Raw genomic sequence first — 21,190 nt, 5'->3', positions numbered from 1 at the left:
AGTGGGTGGGGTGGGAGGAAAACAAACATTTATTAATCACCTACTATGTGCCTGCACAGTACTCAGCACTTTAATAATAATAAATAACATTTTTATTTTATTTGCTATTCTAGGGACTTTGATAAGAGCTTTACAAGTATTATACCATATCCTAGAGGTAAAGTGCTGTTAGTATTCCCATTTAATAGATTAGGAAGCTAAAGGGCTGATAGCACTGTCAGTGCCCTCTAAATTCAGCACCCTGGGGGAAAGTACCAGTCACATCACCTGAAATTATGGCTCTGCCAAACTTATTTGGTCCAGTTGCTTCAAGTTTCAAATTTATTAAGGCTTTGAGTCTAAGAATGAATTAAATGACTATCTTTTCAAAAGGAGTAATGTTATGAAATGGTACACAATCCTTTGGGAACGTGGATAGGGACATATTCCAAATAAACTGGCTTCTTCATTTTATGACCTACACACGGTCACGTACATAGGTCAGCGATTATTATCCTCATTCTACAGATGATGAAACCAAGTGAGTAAGTAGATGAATAAGAGACTTCAGTTCACCTTCCCCATACAACAACATCTCTAACAAACAACCCTCCATCTCCTTGGACATTCCGGAGTCCTGTGAAACTCACCACATAGGGAAGGAGGAAGTCCATTTTATAGCTTTAATGCCTAAAAAGTTCTTTCTTATATTATCATCTACTTACTGGCCCCTTTGGAGGGTAACTATCCCTCCCTCTTCTGCAAGGCAATCTGTCAAATATATAAAGACACCTTTCATGTGTCCCCTAAGAAACCAGATTAAACTTCTTTACTTCCTTTAACTCGTCATCATATGCCATAATTTCCATTTCCCTCTGAATCCTGGTCACCCTCGCCTGTACTTAACCCAATATGTCAATGTCCTTCCCAGGATGTCATGCCCAGAATTGAACGTAATATTCCAGATGTGGGCTGATCTGAGCAGAAAGATGGTTTCATTGCAGTTTAGTATAGAAAATTAACATGAAAAGATCGTCATCATTATTTTTGGCATTGACTGCTAAATTAGACTTGTTAGTTCAGCTGGGAAGATGCCTCCTACCTTGGGATCCAGAAAGCGTCAACCTTTTTCCTCATGGGTATAGGGAGAGAATGATGGATGGATGTTTCTTACCAAAGTGTTCCTAAGGCTTAACCACCACCCAGATCAGGAGCATTTATGTACTTGTGAAAAAGTGAGTGCTTACTGATCCAGAGGAAAAAATGAATGCAGAGCTGTCAGGGTGTTTCTGAAGTTTAAAAGAACAAAACAAAAACTTCATGAGAGGTATGATAAATATACACACCTTTAAAAAACTAATTCTACATAGCAGAAATTCAGTTTATCTACAATCCTTCCTTTTGTTCTTATTTGAATGTTTAGTTTTGTAGATGACGTGTTCTTTGTAAAAAATGTGGTTCAGAGCTTTTGATCCAAGACAAATCAGTGTCTAAATTCTACCCTCCCAACCCACCTTAGGATAAATGAATGATTGGTAGCTGCAGTGTTTAAAGTTGGCTTAGGGAAGGGGATGAGAGAGATTTTTTAAAATATATTACTTAATTAAGAAAACAGAGACAAGATGCTTTCATTCACATACCTCCTGTGACAGGGAACTCAATATTGCATCTTTGAACCTTCACAGAGTTTCTACATGAATAAAAATCCACATTTATATAGTTCTTTATGATTGATTTTTAAGATTCATACTTTCTTTATAAAGGTTCATAAAATAGATTGTAATCACCTACGAAATAACTATTACCTAATGAGACTGGATTTTTAACAAACATATCAAAAGTTCATCCATCCTAATTTGACCACCTTGGGAGACTGTACACCTTTATCAGTGAATCTGTCATTTAATAAGAATGTTGTAGGAGCTCCCTTTTGGGAACTGGATACTGTGATATGGTGGTTAAGTTCTCAAACTAAGAAGTAGCAGACTGGACCTCTGCCACTTATCAGCTGTGTGACCTTGGGCAAGTCAATTTATATATATATTTTTTTATAACTAAGGATTCTCCCATCATGTTTTAGTATTCCTTCCATTTCTAATGGTCCATTTTTAAAGATTCTTTCAGGTCTTATCTACAGTGTCTTCTATGTCTTCCAACTATAATCAGTCCTTAAACAAACATTTATTAAATACTTCAGGAATTAAAACAAAAACAAAATAAATCCAGTCCCTGCCCCCAAGAAGCTTGCCTTCTAACTAGGGAGATAACATGATTAGAAGGCAAATAAAAGATGCAAGGTCATACGTAACTCTGCTCTGTAGTCCAAAGGTCTCTTCTAGCTCCAATATTTCATGATGGTACTTTGATTATATTTTTAATATAGGCAAGATGATTTTTTTTCTAAAATAGAAAATCTAATATTTATCTTTTGTTCCTTTTTATAGTATGGAAACTCAGGAGGACCACTAGTTAACCTGGTAGGTACATGATTAAAAGCTGATTCTAGTTCAAAAGTCTCTTTGAATTTCCATGAATTTCCTGATAATGAGCCTAGGCATGACTACTAAAAAGGAGCATGATGGGGAAGGGAGGGCAAAGGGCCCAGGCAGTCCACCAAGTGGATCATTAGTCTTCACATAAAACAGGATTAAGTCTTCAATGTCAGATAGCATTACTGCTCAGAGGAGAAACTTTTATGAGCTTTGGCTTTAGAGCTCTTTCTAAAGAGCCTGTCTGTGGGACCTTCAGAACCATGCTTGATTCCCCGAGACTTCCACTGAAGAAGGGTCCCTACCTCACTCACATCTCCTGTAACTTTAGGACCTACATCCTGAGGCTGGCACTGCCTCGTCCCAAAACTCCTCTAGCTGTCCTGTGTCTAGGAACTAGAGGTGACAAAGTTAGCCTGCATGGAAGAAATATTGAGAGTGGAAATGGAAGACAGCAAGGGACATTCATTGTTGGAAAATGTCTTTTTTAAATAGAGAAATGAATGAATGGGGGAAGCTAGGTGGCTCAGTGGATGGAGACAGGAGGTCCTGGGTTCAAATTTGGCCTCACATTTCCTAGCTATGTGATTCTGGGCAAGTCACTTAACCCTCATTGTTTAACCCTTAGTGCTCTTCTGCCTTGGAACCATTACATATTATTGATTCTGAGATGGAAGGTAAGGGTTAAAAAAAAAAGAAATGAATGAATAAAGCATTTAGCAAAGCTATGGGAACACAATAGAAAAGCAAGACAATCCTTGATCTCCAGGAGCTCACGTTCCCCAAAAAGGAGAGAAAACACATGGAAGGTTCAGCTTCAAGTCAGATGGAAAAATCCATTGTCTTTAGAGTACATCGGCAAAGCAGATGGGATTTCTTCTTCTTTAATATCATTTCCGCTGATAAAACCACATCAGTTTCTGATATTGAACCATTAGATGGAGTCAAGGCCTTTGGCACCATTAAGTTAAATTAAGTCATTAAGAAAGTCATTTCATCTCTCTAAGCCACAGTTTCTATATTTGTAAAATTAGCATCTGGACCAAGTGATCTCTGAGAAACAATCTACTCTAATATTTTATCATCTGTGTTCTAGCTCTGATGTTCTATATTCTGAGATCTATTCCAGAGCTCTGTGGTTCTGAGTAGGCTATAACATGGGTTATTCAGAATTTAGCATAAGTGAAAGAAGAAATAGTATGAATGCTTCTAGCAATGTGATAGTAGGAAATACTTAATACTGTGCCTCCATTTCCTTATCTGTAAAACACATTTCTAAGATGGACATTTTCTTCCCCCCCACCCCCGGCACCCCGTGGAAAGCCCACTCTTGTGCATTTAAAGGTCCTACTCAGGTTCAGGGTCACTCAGCTCTTCCTTGAGTTTGGAGAGAATAAAATGGAAAGTTAGCCATTATAAGTGAAGCAGTCAGCTTTAAAGGGGTACTTTGGGGAAGCATTTTGCAGTGACTGGGCAGCTGTTCCCTTTAGAAACCTGGACTAACTTTATCTTTCTTTTTAAAGTTTCAGGCAATGTGGCTTGCTTTATTGTCCTCTAGTGACCACTTAATCCACTCTTTTTGCACAGGATGGAGAAGTCATTGGAATAAACACATTAAAAGTTGCAGCTGGAATCTCCTTTGCTATTCCTTCAGATCGTATCACACGATTCCTCACTGAGTCCTATGACAAGCAAAATAAAGGTAATGTCCCTGCTTGGAGACCTTAGAAAAACCAACCCTCGGAAGATTGGAAAAAACAAAAACAACCCTCCCAGTAAAATGCCCACTTCCCCTGAAGAATGAGTCCTCAGCCTTGGCCAGTTAACTTGGGGGATGCAAAACTGAGGCTGGCACCCAGGGAAAAAAGCATGTGAGCCAGTCCTGGACAAGGGACAAGTCAGTGCCAAGTCCAACAACTCTTCTCCTGGGGAGCCAAAGCAGAAGAAAAATAGTCCCTTGGGCCAAAAGCATGTTACAATTCTTTTGATACCAGCTTCACTCCCTGTTCTCCAGCCTGAGGTTTTGCAAAGAGTTCTGAGACAATGGGAGTCATCTCCAGCTTCTCCCCCAGCTCCCTCACCCACTTCACCCCATACTTAAGTAGCAGCTCAGTCTACCTTCTTCCATCCTTGCCATCAAGAGTCTTATCTCACAGCATAGGATTTAGAGCAAGATAGGATCTCAGATCACCCAGGTCAGGGATTTTTAACTGGGGGTCCATGAATCTGTTTTTTAAAAATATTTTTATAAGTATTTAAAATTATTTCCTTTGTAATCCTAAGTATTTTCTATTATGCAATTAAAAACATGAAGGGTTAGGTTCCACCAGACTACCAAATGTATCCAAAGGGATGTTAAGATTCCTTGTTCTACACCGACACCCTCATTTTCTTTTCTTTAAACATTTTTCCTACTTTCTGTCTTAGTAACAATTCTAAGACAGAAGGGCAAGGGCTTGGCAAGCAGAGTTACATGACTTGCCCAGGTTCACACAGTTAGGAAGTGTCTAAGACCAAATTTAAATCCAGGCTTTCTTGACTTCAGACCTGGCACTCTATCTACTGTGCCACCTAACTGCCCCCCTCTCCCATGCTTTCATTTTACAAAAAAAGAAATGGAGGGCAGGAAAAGGGAAGCAGCTTGCCCAACATTACTAAGATTTTAAAGCAGAAAGCAAGAACTCATGTCTAAGCTCTTGGTACCAGAGCCCGAGTTCTTTCCATTAGAGCACACTGCTTAATCATTATTCCCTTATTCAAGTCCTTGTTATCTTATGCCTAGTTATTTAATAATCCCTCATTCATTGGTCTCCTCCATTTTACCGATTTCCTTAGCTATTAGCAACAAATCCTTCCCCTCCCCTCTTTCTAATGACAGGAAGAAGAATCATTGTGTTAGTCCTCCCTTTCCCCCTAAATAATCACTCCTACATCTCTTGGCCTCATCAACTTCCTGATCTGCAAAATCTGCATTCAGCATCCTTAAAAGGTCTATTGACAAAAACAATAAGATGGTGGAGTCAGAGAGCTTGGAGAACTGTAAAGCATTAGAAAAGTGAAATGTATTATTGCTGTGCCCCTTAATAAAATCAGTGGTGTCCAATAATGTTCCATCTTGAATTCAAGCAACTGGTCCTTTTTCTCCAAAGCCAGCTCTGCTCCCCCCACATTTCTTTTCTCCTTACTGATTTTTCTTCTGCTGAGCTAACCTCTTCTCTAGTCTCAGCTGTTTATTTCTTGGGTATAGGGACATCTGGGTTTGAGTCTTGCTTCTGACCCTAACTCTATGACTTTAAGCAAGGCATTTAATCTCTTTAAACTTCAGTTCCCCCAACTGTAAATTGGGGACAAAAACACCTACCTCATAGGGTTGTTGTGAGGATCAATGAGATAATGTCTGTAATGAGCTCTGCAAACCTTAAAGCACTTTCTGTATCAGTGGTCATTATTTTTGTTGTCATTTTCCCATCGCCGCCTCTCTGAAATTGAACGTCTAGCTTTCTAATACAACTGCTTACTTCAAATCAGATCCATCAGTTTAAAACTCCAGTTCAGATGCCATCACAAGTATTTGGGAAAGAGAAGTCATCAACTATAACCCCTTTCCCTTGGGACCCCTCCATCTAAGGACACTGAGCACCATGCAGTTGTGTAAAGTCACATGGTTGGCCACCATGGCCAAATTCCATTTTAGTTTTCATATTCTCATATTCTCTCTGGTAGAATCTGAGATGGAAGGAGCCTAATGGGTGACCAACTCTCCTTCTAATGCAAGAATCCCTTCTAAATTATCCCCAACAGGTGCCTATCCAACCCCTTCTTGAACTCTATAAGTTTCAAGGAGCTAACTACCTCACTTTACAAGTATCGTTATACTTTTAAGTAGCTCTTATTATGAGAAAATTCTTCCTTATATTGAGCTAAAATGTATTTATCTGTGTCTTCTACCTAATTGTCTTAGTACTTCCTCCCTGGAGCTTCTCAAAATATATAATTCCTCTTCTAAGTAGGAACTTGTCACATATTGAAGATAATTATAATCTCTTTCTTGTCCCTATCCCTCCCCAAATTATCTCTTCTCCAAGGTCAACATTCATAATTCCTTTCAATTAACCCTTATATGACATGGTTTCCAGTCCCCTCACTAACTGATTGTCTGCTGTTGGTGACTTTCTAGCTAGTCAAGTTCCTTCCAAAGACATGAACCCCAAAACTGGACACAGTTGGACAAAAATGATCTAACAAATGAGAAATTGGGATGCTGCCCCCTCTCTCTGTGTACACTAGACAGGCTCAAACAAAATGGCAGGGGGTCCATGGTTGTATTTAGGAACATGAGCTCTTATGGAGCAGATACTGTCCTTTTCAGTGTTTATTACATCACCTACCAGTAAAGGAAAATACTTTCTAATGCTGTAATTCCTCAGAATACAGCCAAATTTTGTTAAACCATTTTCCATTTGCTAAAAAGGATGCACAGTTTTGGTTACTGAACTGATTCAAAGATCTGCTATTTCCTTTAATAAAAGCATAAGATAATCTAAACCCTGTTAATCTAAAATCTTTTTATCTCTGCACTTTAAATTAAAGAGATTTTAAAGTCTCTACTTGTCACAGTCCTCACTGGGAAGTCTGATGCAGTATATACTGAATATGAAGCTTTCATTGGTTGTTTACAGTGTGAATAGTTAATACCACGTTTTCATATCCTTGAGGCCCCATGATACATGTGGAAATTGACCAACAATGACAGTGGTCATCTTTGAGTCCTGAGCACACAGAAATGAGAGTTATTCTGAAAAGGGATATAGATTCACTCCCTGCTGGTCTTCCGGAAAACCACTGAGTAACTCCTCAGGTGTAATTTTTGGCCCTTAAAATGGAAACCATTTGGTCATTTCAAAGCTCATGCCAGGGCTTCCAGTCTGTCGGGCTGTAGGTTAGGCCCAATAGAGAATTTAATGAGGCTAAAGAACGAATGTGGTAGCAGACTCATTGTTAGTGGAATGAAAAGAGCTAGGAAACCTGAGTCTTGGTGTCAGGTCTGCCTTTACTAGTTATGTGACACTTTGGATCAATTCATTTCATAGTTCCCCAGTTTCCTCATCTATAAAAGGAACGCATTGGTTTATCATCTCTCAGAACCATTTCTAGCTCTAAGATCCCCTATATACACTCATTTATTTTGAAGTTAGAAGAGAACTCCAAGGGCATCTACTCCATCAATATGATCCCAAGAACCAGTAGCTGGCCAAGAATCCCCTCGACCATCAGAAGGCCTCCAGGGATAAGAGAATAATTATTTCCAAAGTTAAGCAGACAATTCTACTTTTATACAAGTTTAAGAGTTGGGAAGTTTTTTTTCTGACCCTGAATTGAAGTCTTTCTTTCTGCAGCCATTGCTCCTGTGTCCAGGCAGTATATTTGGTCAATCAATAATCAATTAAGAGATTAAGTGGTACAGTAGATAGAATAGTGAGCTTGGAGTCAGGAAGATTCATCATCTAGAGTTCAAATCAGGCCCCAGATACTAGATGTGTGACCCTAAAATGAGCTAGAGAAGGAAATGGCAAACCACTCCAGTATTTTTGCCAAGAAAACCCCAAATAGGGTCACAAAGAGTCAGGCATGACTGGAAAATGACTGAACAACAATGAAAATATTTTAAGCACCTGCTATGTGCCAGGCACTGTACTAAGTCCTGAGTATACAAAAAAGAGACAAAAGATAGTCCCTGACCTTAAGAAGCTTACAATCAAACAGGGGAGCCAACATGCAAATATACATAAATATATACAAATTAGGCTATTATATTACATATTATATTCTGGGTACCTAGGTTCCTTTTCTGGGTATCAATTTTATCATCTATTAAATGGACTTAGGCATCCTTAAACTGCCTACCTTGCAGTACTGTTATGAAGATGAGATCATGTTTGTGAAAGAATAATTTGTAACCAGAGTTTGTAGGAGGACAAAGCCTGAGACTCTAGTGAGCAAACTTGTGCAAAATGCCCAGCTTGCTTTCTCCCCCTATAAAAACAGATGTAATTTTCAATACATTTGCCTTGATAGCTACCAGCTGTCTTGGTCCTCCTGACCCCCTCTTTGTTTTTTCTTATTTTCTCTCATTTCCCTTGCCCCTACTTGGGGACCTGCAAATAATTTGGCAAGGAGGACTTGTTAAGAGATCTATATAATGTCAACTTGTATTTTAATGAATAATAATAATAATAATAATTAAAAACTTCCAGAGAATACAGTGCCTTCTTGAGCTCCATGTTGCATATGTTTTCCCCAAAGTAACATCAGTCTACCTGGTGTGATGGCAGAAAATCCATCCTCACAGACATCTATGGACCATATAGAGGCCAAACCTGCTGGGGTCCTTTTTAGGTCCAAATCCATGTGAGAAACTCTGGAAAGGAAAATTCCTTCTACCAATGCAGAAGGTCAACTTGGCTTACTATGTCTTAAGAATTTCCTGGTTTGGGGAGAACTAGCTAGTATAGTAGACAGAGCAACAGGCCTGTAGTCAGGAGATCCTGGATTCGAATCAGGTCTCAAATATTTAGTTATATGAAGTCACTTAACCAGTCTAACTAATCAAGTCATGTAACCCTAATTGCCCAGCCCTTACCTCCCTTCTGCCTTGGTAACAATACTTAGTTTAATTTCTTTAAAAAACACACAAAAGGTAAGAGTTTAATTTTTTTTTAATAAAAAAAGAATTTCTTGGGACCCTGAGACCTTTTGAGAGGTCCTCAACAATCTCCTGAGAGGTGATTTGCCCAGAATTACCCAGCCAGTAGATGTCAGAAGCAGGGATTGAAGGCAGATCTTCCTGACTCACACTCCTTTTCACATTATGATTTAAATGCCTGAAAATATATATCCTAGGGGACCTGAAGATTAAAAGCTGGAAACACCTTTATACATAATCTAGCTCAAACTCTCTCCTTGGCCCCTCACTATATAGATGAGGAAACTGAGTCTAAGAGCAATGAAATTATTTGCACAATTTCATACACAGGAAGTAAACAGAACTGAGATTCAAATCTGATTCTTCTGATTGTGGATTTTGTGATCTTTTTATTTCTAATTCTTTCTCAAAGGGAGTTTTGTAGAGTACTTAAACTGGTCCACATTTCTATAGTCTTTTCAAATCTACCCTGCCCAGTACTTCATGTCCCTGATCTCATATATTATATCAGTTAGAATAATAGCAGCTTAGGTAATATCAATAATCAGTCCCATTTTACATATGGGAAAACTGGAGGGAGACGATTTGCTCAGGATCACAGATCTAGAAAGTGGCATTTAAGACTCAAGATCAGCTTCTCCTTCCTTTCAATTCCAGTGCCCCTGGGATCTTCTATACCAAGCTGCCTCTAATCCACAGTCACTAAGCATTAAGCATTCTCTATGTGCCAGGTACTGTTCTACTGTCTCAAAGTCTGTTAGCACTGCTATGATCCCAATTAGAAATCAGAAGAGCATCAATTAGGTATCATCTGACCCCAGAGAGGCTTTGTTGTAAGGTGGCCAATGCCAGTTAGTGAACTGAAGGTGCCTGATACTTTGGATATGAATCATCTGAACTACAACGGCAGGAGAAACGCTTGATAAATAGGACTCTCGCTCACTCTCCACTTTTGGGAAAAATTGCCACGATATTTACTTAGAATTCTCTTCTACACTCTAACAGTCTCCTGGAATTTCTGCAGCTGCTGCCCTGAACAATAGGACCTAATGTATATAGAGTGCAGATGACCTTCTATACCTACTTTCAAAAAAGTATAATACTCAAAGATTCACTGTGTTCAGCATATTAAATATACTAAGTAAATATATTAGATATATTTAAATAAATGTATTAAAATATACACTTATAAAATATATTTGATCATATATTAATATACTAAAGCAGGGAGTAGTGATTAAACATGAATTTTTAAAGCATTTTCACACCCATTGCATCATTTCATCTTTACCATAAATTTGTGATGCAATTGGGGCTGATAATATTCCCATTTTACAAATGCAAAGACTGAGGTTCAATGATTAGAAATGAGTTGTCTAGGATCACATTTCCAGAGCCTACATCCCACACAGACCTCACCTAGTGGTTTGCTTGCTTCTTTTTGTATCATTCAATTCCCTTATCAAGTAACAGTGTATACTGTAGCTATCAGTGTCTTCTGGCAACTAGATGGCACAGTAAATAGAGTAGAGTTCCTAACTGGAATCAGGAAGACTCATTTTCATGAGTTCAAATCTGGCCTCAGATATTTTCTAGCTGTGTGACCCTGGGCAAGTCATTTAACCCTGCTTGCCTCAGTTTCCTCATGTGTAAAAAGAGCTGGAAAAGGAAATGGCAAACTGCTCCAGTGTATTTGCAAGAAAATCCCCAAAAGGGTCAAGTCAGACATAACTAAAATAACTAAACATGTATGTCTTGTTCCCTTTCTAGAGTATAAGCTCCTTGAGGGCAGACTTGCTTTTTTTCCTAAACTTGATATTCTATACTAGTATCTCTCCTAGCACTCAGCAAACAGAGATATGGGATCATAGATTAAAAGCCAGAAAGGATCTTTTAGGGAATCTTTCTCAACCACCTCATTCAATAAATGAGGACCCTGACACCTGCTGAGGTTAATGGTTTTCTCAGCAGCAGAGCTGGCTGGCATTCAAAGTCCAGACCCTCTAACTCTAAAACCCAATGTCTGCTATTACCATTACCCACTGATGGCCAACCCTGTGAGGGGAGGGGGTGCTTAGATACTAACAATTTAAGGCAACATTCACCCTTAAGAGTTTAGGAATAAATACTAGTTCTAAAAAAAAAGGTTTTGCCCACAGAGAAGAACTAATTCATTGGCTAAAATATGTGTGCAGCTGACTTGGCATGTTTCTATCATTTCTTTAAGATGACACGACTATAATTAATGTGCAAAATGAATCACTGGGGGCAGCTTGATAAAGAATCAAGCCTAGAAATGGGAGGTCCTAGGTTCAAATGTGACTTCAGCTACTTCCTACCTGTTTGACCCTGGGCAAGTCATTTAACCCCAATTGCCTAGCTTTTTCCACTCTTCTACCTTGGAACTGAGACCAAGTATTGATTCTAAGGTGGAAGGTAAGGGTTTTTGAAAAATAAAATTGTTCATCAGATCATCAGGGGGCTGGAGTAGTACTAATGAGTGGAAGTTAAAAGGAAACATTTTTCTTCAGTATAAGATGGAATTTCTTAACAATTAGAGCATAGAAACTTATTTCTCTTCCCCAACTTCCTAGATTTGAATGGGCCCCCAGGAGTAGTGAATTTTTTTTTATCTTTGGACATGTTTGCACAATTGGGATTACCGTATGTGAGGGAAGTTGGGCTCTGCATGGAAGAGTGGACTGAATGACTTCTAGGACATTGTTTAACACTGCAATTCAGTTTATTGAGAATCTATGCCAGTGATCTGGGCACTGGCAGGAAGGATTCAGAGATTACAAGAACATGATTTCTTGCCTACACACAGTTTACAATAGAGCCAAAGTGTGACACGCCCACAAATAACCCAAAAGACAAGGCAGGGTGTAGACTTTGCCAGAGTCCTATCTCCAGGGAATAAAAGTTGGGTTAAATAAATGGGAAACATGCATTCTTAAATGCGTGATGATTTCTCAAAAGTATCTGCCTGCCTAAAGATGATATTATGTGTGACTTTATAATAATGAAGCTTGGGAAATCCTGATTAAGGCATCTTTTTTAAAAAATAGCCCAGTAAAGGCAAATAGTGGGTTCAGTGGATTGAGAACCAGATCTAGACACAGGAGGTCCTGGGTTCAAATTTGGCCTCAGACACTTCCATACTGTGTGACCCCAGGCAAGACATTTAATTCCCATTGCCTGGCCCTTACCACTCTTCTGTCTTGGAACCAATACACAGCACTGATTCTCAGATGGAAGGTAAGAGGTTTTTTTGTTTTTTTTAAATAGCCCATTCAACATAGTGCTTTTAGTTTACAAAATAAAAAGCTTGTTCATATTTATTGCCTCGTTTGAGCCTCATGACATCACTAGGAGGCAAGGAAAATAACATTTATCCCCACATATGGGAAAACTGAGGTCCAGGGTTTAATATAATTACTTAAGGCAAGTCAATAGACTAGAACAAAGTTTCCTGCCTAGCAATCCTTCTGCTGCATTAAGTTGCAGTAATACAGAATTCTCTCAGTCTTAGTGTGTTTTTAAAAAATTAAGCTATGAGGGCAACTAGGTGACTCAGTGGATTGAGAGCCAGGCCTAGAGATGAGAGATCCTAGGTTCAAATATGGCCTCAGACACTTCCCAGCTATGTGACCCTGGGCAAGTCACTTAACTCCCATTGCCTAGCCCTTACCACTCTTCTGCCTTGGATCCAATACACATGGAAGGTAAGGGTTTTAATTTTTAAAAAATAAACTATACTATACAACTTCTTATTAAAATTAATTTATTAATTAAAATTAAATTAAATTAATTATTATTAATTTTAAATTAAATTATTAAAATTAAATTATTAAGATTATTAAAATGTAATAGCTTCATAATTTAAAACCACAGTAAGACTTCTGGGTTACCCTCTATTTTTGGTGGCTAGGCTGCTATTTTTATGATAAAAAATAAAACTATATTGTCCAAATTGTGCATTTAATTTTTTTTCCATGGGAACTATAAGATTCAGTACATTATCATATGCATCTTTGGATTCTCCACATCTCCAGAAGCTACCTTGATGGCTCAGTTGATAAAGTTCTAGGCAGAGAGTCAGAAAGATCTGAGTTCAAATGCAACCTCAGACACTTACTAGCTATGCAACTCTGGGAAAGTCACTTAATCTCTGTTTGCTTTAATCTACTAAGGAATGGTAGATCACTCCAGTACCTTTACCAAGTAATATCCATACACCCTATTGCCCAGAGTCAGGCACAACTAAACAAGCCCCAATCACTTGGCTAGACACAAAGTTCAATAAATCCCTAAGATTCCCAAGAATGTTCGCTCTAGATGGGACACAACATTTCAGAGTTGGAAAAAGAATGGGTCAGCAATCTTCAATGAGACTTCAATAACTGGGAGCCCACTTCTTCCTGAGGCAGCCCATTCCATTAACTGTTTTTTTTTTTAATGACCCTTACCTTCTGTCTTGGACTCAATATTGGGTAGTGGTTTTAAGGCAGAAGAGTGCTAAGGGATTTACTGAGCCACCCACCTCCCCCCTCACCCCAACTTTTCCTTACATTAAACTGAAACTAGCTTCTCTGCATCTTTTCCTAGTTCTGCCCTCTTAGATCAAACAGAGCAAATCTTTGACTTGGCAGCCCTTTAAATTCAGTAAGTCAGTCATTAAGTCAAGATCATAGGCTTCTAGGTTTGAAATTTTAAAAGACCTTGGAGTCATCCTCCAAGGTCTGGTCTCCCCTCTATCTTATAGAAGGGGAAAAAGAAGTCCAGGATGGTTCATTTGACTTATCCAAAGTCTCACATCATTTGTAAGCCTCAGAGGCAGGATTTGAACCCAGATTCTCTGGCTCCAGAACCAAGGCTGTTCCCATTGTACCATGTACTACCACTATACCATGCACAACATGAATAATACACCAAGTTCCTGTTCAAATGACTGAAGGTGCAAAGGAGGGATGTGACCATTTGGGTAGCTCTGCTAGACTCATTACCAAAGCAGAAAATGATCACCTGAAACCAACAATATCCCACCTTTCTTTTCCAGATGTGAAAAAGCGCTTCATTGGCATACGGATGCGGACCATTACACCAGTGTAGGTGTCTGAGGGGTCTGGGAACCCCATGATGAGCTTTTATGTGTTAAGTACTATTACAGTTGTCCTTGTGTATTCATTCCCCTGCTCATAACTAATCTGGCTCATGATCAAATCATGGAATGGTAGACTTTCAGGGCTGGAAAGGAACTCCAAAGACAGCTCATCCAACCTATGACTAAGTATTCCCTCTATGATCTCTCCAATGAGACTAGGCTCCAGGGTGATTCTGGTTCTATAAAAGACTTTAATTGCTCTGAACTTCTGAAGGAGAGATCTTGTTCACAGTTCTCCATTATCATGTCATTTTTAATGAAACCACTAATTCTCTTCAATTTACCTCAAAGAGGCATTTCTGAAGACCACTAGGCTTTGTCCAAGTCATTTGCCAAAAAAAAATTTTTTTTAATCGATTTAATTTTATTTCTTCTTTCTCTTCAAAATCTTAATCATATCTTCTGTGCCATCTTCCCCCCAATTGTCCCTGAGTCTCAGATTTTTTGTGTGGACCTTAAAGAAAATAAAGACAATATTTTATAATTTTTTTAAAATCTCTTCTCAGTTTGGTAGAAGAACTAAAAGATAACAATCCCGATTTTCCTGATGTCAGTAGTGGGATTTATGTGCACGAGGTTGTCCCAAATTCACCATCTCAGAGGTAAGCAAGCAAACATAGTTTTTATGCCATCATTCAGGCACTTCAAACCAATTTAGGTTTTTGACTCTAATTTAATTTGTGTTTTGGAATTATTCAAGATAAGGAGTATGAGTGTGTGGTTTTATTTGGCTTTATTTTTTTTTACTTTTTATGATAAAACTAAGGGAATGCTCAGTTGGGATGTTTATTTTACTTTGGCATCTGTTACTTGGAATCATAGAACTGCTGATCATTTGGAAGATGCTGTGGAGAATAATGAAGAGCATATTGATTTGGGAATTAAGAGATTTGTGAGTCAGGGATCTGGAACCATGTTTGGATCTCAGCTCTACTATTTATTAGCCAAGTGACCCCATCAGTCTTAACTTCACTGGGATCCAGTTTCCTCATTTTGGTCTAGATTCTTTCTAAGGCCTTTCCAGCACTAACGTTTTATGACCTTCTGACCCAATTCAGGAGGGAGATATGTGGAAAGAGAGTAATTGTAAAATGAGGCTAGTTTGGACCCAGATTATGTAATGCCTTAAATTCCACATAATAGAGTTTGAATTTTGTTCTAGAGGCAATGGGTAACCATTGCAATCCTTTGAGCAAGAAGTGATATTTATTTCTATAAATGTTTTAATATCTAATATATATAATCTATTATATAATATGTATTTATATGTGTGTACAAATGTGCATATGTATATGTACATACATTTATGCCCATACATTAGGAAGGGCAACTAGGTGTCACAGTGGATAGAGTGCTGTGCCTAGAGTCAGGCATACTTATTTTCCCAGGTTCAAATCTGACCTCGGAAACTTCCCAAGCGATGTGATTCTGGGCAAGTCACTTAACTTTGCTTGCTGTAGTTTCCTCATCCATAAAGTTAGCTGGAGAAGGAAATGATAAATCTCTCCAGTATCTACTAAGAAAATCCCCAAACAGGGTCACAAAAATTGGATGTGATTGATACTACTGAATAACATATATCAGAGAGGTTATTTTTGTGGTTGTATGAAGAATGCATTAGAGAAAGGAGAGACTAGAAGCAGAGAAATTAATTAGGGAATTATTACGATATTACAAGATAAAAGTGATGAAATCTGAATGAGGACAGTTATATATAATATTCCCATCATACCATATCATGTTTTCCAGAAGCGAAAAACATCCCTAAGTCTACCAGAGTAAGAATAAGTAACCTTAGCCACAGGTGAGCCCCTGATCTTAAGCCATTTGTGAATTGTATTATTCCAATTGATCTCCTTTGCAGAGGTGGAATCAAAGATGGCGACATCATTGTTAAAGTAAACGGCCGGCCTTTGAAGAACTCCAGTGAGCTACAGGAAGCTGTGATGAAGGAGTCACCCCTATTACTTGAAGTTCGAAGAGGAAATGATGATTTGCTCTTTAATATTGAGCCTGAAGTTGTCATGTAGAGGAAGGAGAGGAGATTCCCTACATGCTATTGCCAACTCCTTGGATTTTGGAATGTTGGATACCTCTTCTTCAAACTAATCCCATTTCCTGTTGACTAACAGCAAAGTGGCCTAATATGTGTGAGCCTGAGCCATTTCTGTACAGGGACAACCCATTCTAATGTTACAGAATTAAAACGATGGACCAAATTTTGCCTTTAATGGAGACCCAAATACTGCCTGTTGGAGTTGCTCCAAACAATAACAACCAAAGGCAAAATTGGACCCAGTGGTTCTGAATTTTAGTGATAGAATATTTTAAAATTATCTATAGTGTTAGAAAAAAAGTAGAGAGTCACAATATTTTCCTTGTACAGAAGCTTCTGAGTGTCATTCAAGAAAGAAACAGTCTCCAGGAACCCCATTGTTGGTGGAGACCATATTCAAAAGGGGGTGTCCTATCAGATTGGTTAAGAGCCAAATCTCTGTGCTGTAGCATGAAGCATTTTGGATGGAAAGCTGTGCTTTTCATGGCCTCTTAAATGTGAAATCATATTTGGACACAGTTTCTCCACTTTGAGTTCAATAAAGGGCTGGAAGTGGAGAGATTTGTGGCAGAATCATAGCCTTGTAGAGCTGATAGGGACCTTGGATATGATCTAGTACAAAGGCCTCATTCCAAAGATGAGGAAGCCAAGGCCCACAGAGGGGATGACTTGGCCAAGGTCTCACTGCTAGTGGCAAAATGAAGACCAGAACCTAGGTCACCCAGTTCCTAATCCAATCCATTTGCCACCAATGCATCATTGCCCTTCTCATGACCCTCAGAAGGAACAAATGTGATAATTGGTTGCAGCAGCTGACACCTTGGCCATGCAGTGCTAGAAGAAAGTAAATGATTCTTATAGAATTAATGCCATATATATATGAAAAAAGATGCAGATGATGTGAAAAAAATAACGTCATTTTTTTTTACATTTTGGTTATAGATTAGTTTAACATTATACTGGCAGGCTTTACTGTAAAATGAATACTCAGTGTAGCTTGTACTGTATGTTTCTACTGTAAGAAAATATTAAAGTTTACAAGCAAATTGTTCTTACATCTGTGCCAGAAGCTTCATTTTTTTTGAGCCTTCTCACTGCCACTGCCTTTCTTGGGGATCTCTACCCAACAAAAAGCCATGTATAATAATGCAGGAACTCAAGAAAAGAATTATGGAGCTCTTCAACCATTTCCATTTTATATCAACCTGTTTCCTAATAGTAAATGAGTTGTTTTTAATAGACATATTGTTGCCAAACTGGATGAGACACAGAATGTAGGTCGTCAGAACTGAGATGGACAAAAGAATATAAAGCATTGGGTATCAGAGCTGGGGGTGGGGGGACCTTAGAACTTAGAATGGCAGAGCTAGAAGAGACCTTGGAACTTAAAATGGTAGAGCTGGGAGGGACCTTAGAACATAGACATCAAAACTGGAAGGACTTTAGAACTTACAATAGCAGAGCTGGGAAAGACCTTAGAACATCAGAACTGGAAGGATCTTAGAATTTAGAATGGCAGAGCTGGGAGAGACCTTAGAATGTAGAACATTAGAGCTGGGGGGGGTGGACCTTCGAATGGCAGATCTCAGAAAGATCATAGAACACCACAACTGGAAGGACCTTAGAACTTAGAATGACAGAGCTGGGAGAGACCTTAGAACATAGACATTAGAACTGGAAGGAGCTTAGAACTCAGAATGGCAGAGTTGGGAAAGACCTTAGAACATCAGAACCAAAAAGACCTTAGAACTTTAGAATGGTAGAGCTGGGAGAGACCTTAAAACATGGAACATACAACATCATATTTAGAAGGGACCTTAGAATTCTAAAAAAAGTCTTTTTCTTATGTTCCATATTATATTGGAATTTAAATTTATTTTTTAAATGTGAGTAGTTAGTAGGCACTACATTTATGCAGTTATTTTAATAAAAAGTCATAATTACATATAAAAAGGATAAGTGGCTAAACCACGTCATTTCAATAATTCATTCAATGGCAAACTACTAGTTAGGCCTTCCTAGCCAAACACCAGGTAATGCTGTTGATCTGGCAGAAGGTTTCTGAACTACAAATATTATTCCTGAAAGAAAATAAATGCCCTCTTTAAATTTGTTCAAGCAAATCCAAGACCTGTTAGGGACCAGCAAATATCAGTGAGTCTGATCTGATGTTACTCAACGAACATTTGAAAACTTACTAATGCCAAGTACTTTGCTAAGCACTGGAGACTCAAAGTAAAAAAATAAAATAAAATAAAACCCAAAACCAAAAACAGTTCCTTCCCTCAAAGAGCTGACATCTAGCATAGAAAACATATAAAAAACTAAGTAGCTATCCTTTATATGTTGGGCTTTTAAAAATTTTAATTAATTAATTTATTTAAAACCATTGCCTCCTATCTTAACATCAATACTAAGTATCAGTTCCACGGCAGAAGAAAGGTAAGGGCTAGATTTGCCCACAGTCACACAGCTAGGAAATATCTGAGTTGAGATTTGAACCCAGGACCTCCCATTTCTAAACCTGGAACTCTATCCACTGAACCACCTAGCAGCCCCTATATGTCATGCTGAAGAGTGGTAACCTCAGCAAAAAGGAAGGCACTAGCAGTGGAGAGGAACATAAAAGGTCTTTCTACAGAAGGTGGGATTTTAACCAAGTCAGCTGAGAACTGGAATATGGAAGAAGTCTCAAATGAAGCATAGAAAGGAATAAACTATTATTATTCAGACCCTCTTGTCCAAATCAGGCCAACCAATGGACAATAAGATACAATCCAGTTTGTCAATAAACATTCATTAAATGCCTGCTATGTGCCAGGCACTGTACTAGGCTAAATACAAACATATATTCAATGCCTTTATATAGTTGTTGTTGTTGTTTGGTCATTTCAGTTGTGTTCCATTCATGACCCTATTTGGGGTTTTCTTGGCAAAGATCCTATTTCCTTCTCCAGTTCATTGCACTGAAACAAACAGGGTTAAGTAATTTGTCCAGAGTCACAGAGGTTGGATTTGAACTTAGGTCTTCCTGACTCTAGTCCCATCCCTTTATCCAACTGTACCACCTAACTGCCCCATATGCTACTGTATAGCCAAAATAATGATAGTATTAATTAGCATTTATATAGCTCTTTAAAGTGTGTAAAGCATTTTACATAAGTAATTATCTCATTTGATCCTCACAATAATCCTGGGTGGCAGGTGCTATTATTATTCGTATTTTTACTTGTGAGGAAACTGAGGCAAACAAGTTAAATGATTTCTAGTGAATTTCTTTTTATTTTTAAAACCTTACTTTCTGTCTTAGTGTGCATACAGAAGAGCAGCAAGGCTAGGCAGTTGGGGGTAAGTGACTTTCCCAGGGTCACACAGCTAAGAAGTGTCTGAGGTCAAATTTGAACCCTGGGCCTCCCAACTCCTACTATCTTCCTGCCTGCCTCTCTACAATAAATTTCTAAGGCAGGATTCTAAATCAGATCTTCCTGACTCCAAGTCCATCCTTTATTCTATGCCTTAAGCATAGCAGCTTAGATGTTTTGCTGGGATGTAATGACAAAAAAAAAAAAATCTCCACTCTCTGGCTACATGAGCCTGGCCAGGCTTCTTACCCTTTTTATCTACCCCAGTTTCTTCAGCTATAATATGAAAGTTTTGGTTCTACTGCGGGATATAACAGGTACACAAAATAGAAAATAGGTGCAAAGCAACAAAGTTATTTCAGAAGCTAGAGAACACAGAGGGAAGGGTAAGAGTTAAGGTTTTGGAAATTCCTCGGAAAAGCTAATGGCCTTAACCACAACAAGTTGTTATAAGGGCAAAGCTCCCTACCCCCATATTATATGAGTTAATAAGTATGCACAATTTGATGGCAACTGTTAATCTGCCTCTTGTTTAGACAGGGGGGTTTTCAAGTTGATTACAGTTATAATCACAACACTGATAATTACAGTGCATTTAAAGCACAAATTTCAAGAAATGGTGGCTTATTCCATAATAATCATTTAGGTCACACACCCAGAATATTTAAGCAGTCAATGTGAGAAGTCAGAAATTCTAAAGAAGCCAACAGAGAGCATCAAAAGTAGTTCACTGATCAGAACAAAGAGCAAGTGCTACTCATATCAAGATTTAAAGATTGGAGAGTTATCAAAGGAATTAATACAAAAAAATGGGAAAGATGGTGACTTAGCAATAACAGATCTCAATCTGTACTCTAAAGCAGGAATCATCAAAACAGTCTGATACTGGCTAAGAAAGAGAATGATAGATCAGTGGAATGGATTAGATGCACAATATACAGGAATAAATAACCTTAGCAACCTAGTATTTGATAAACCCTAAGATCCCAGGTTTGGGTATAAGCATTCTCTATTTGATAAAAACTACTGGGAAAATAGTATGGTAGAAACTAGGTATAGACCAACATCTCACATCCTTTACCAAATAAGGTCAGAATACATATGTGATTTATACCTAAAGGGTATATATATATACCATAAACAAATTAGGGGAGTATAGAATAGTTTACCTGCATGAATTATGAAGAAGGGAAGAACATTGTGAGATGTAAAATAAATAATTTCAATTATATTAAAATTAAAAGGGTTTATATAAAACAAAATCAACATAATCAAGATTAGAAGGGAAATAACAAATTGGAGTGGGAGGGATATGACGGCATTATTCTCAGATAAAGGTCTTATTTCCCAAATATTTATAGAACTGAGTCAACTTCATAAGAACACATCATTCTCAAACTGACAAATGGTCAAACGATATTAATAAGCATTATTGAG

At 38.2% G+C, this 21,190-nt stretch overlaps 1 protein-coding gene across 1 annotated transcript in view; it reads left to right on the top strand.

The window, feature by feature from the left end:
* The window catches only part of HTRA3 (HtrA serine peptidase 3), a 49,294-nt gene extending 31,848 nt beyond the window's left edge, over positions 1 to 17,446 (top strand). Inside the window, exons 5-9 of the mRNA XM_001372576.5 lie at positions 2,424 to 2,456; positions 4,056 to 4,170; positions 14,231 to 14,279; positions 14,842 to 14,937; positions 16,200 to 17,446. Of these exons, the coding sequence (XP_001372613.1) occupies positions 2,424 to 2,456; positions 4,056 to 4,170; positions 14,231 to 14,279; positions 14,842 to 14,937; positions 16,200 to 16,365 (459 nt within the window). The 3' untranslated portion in view covers positions 16,366 to 17,446. The remainder of the gene's footprint in view (positions 1 to 2,423; positions 2,457 to 4,055; positions 4,171 to 14,230; positions 14,280 to 14,841; positions 14,938 to 16,199) is intronic.
* Positions 17,447 to 21,190: the final 3,744 nt, after the last annotated feature.

Source organism: Monodelphis domestica, chromosome 6 (genome assembly GCF_027887165.1).
Source record: "Monodelphis domestica isolate mMonDom1 chromosome 6, mMonDom1.pri, whole genome shotgun sequence".
In the NCBI taxonomy this organism is placed as follows: Eukaryota; Metazoa; Chordata; class Mammalia; order Didelphimorphia; family Didelphidae; genus Monodelphis; species Monodelphis domestica.
Note: the sequence above shows the minus strand (reverse complement) of the source record. Positions and strands in the feature narration are given on the sequence as shown.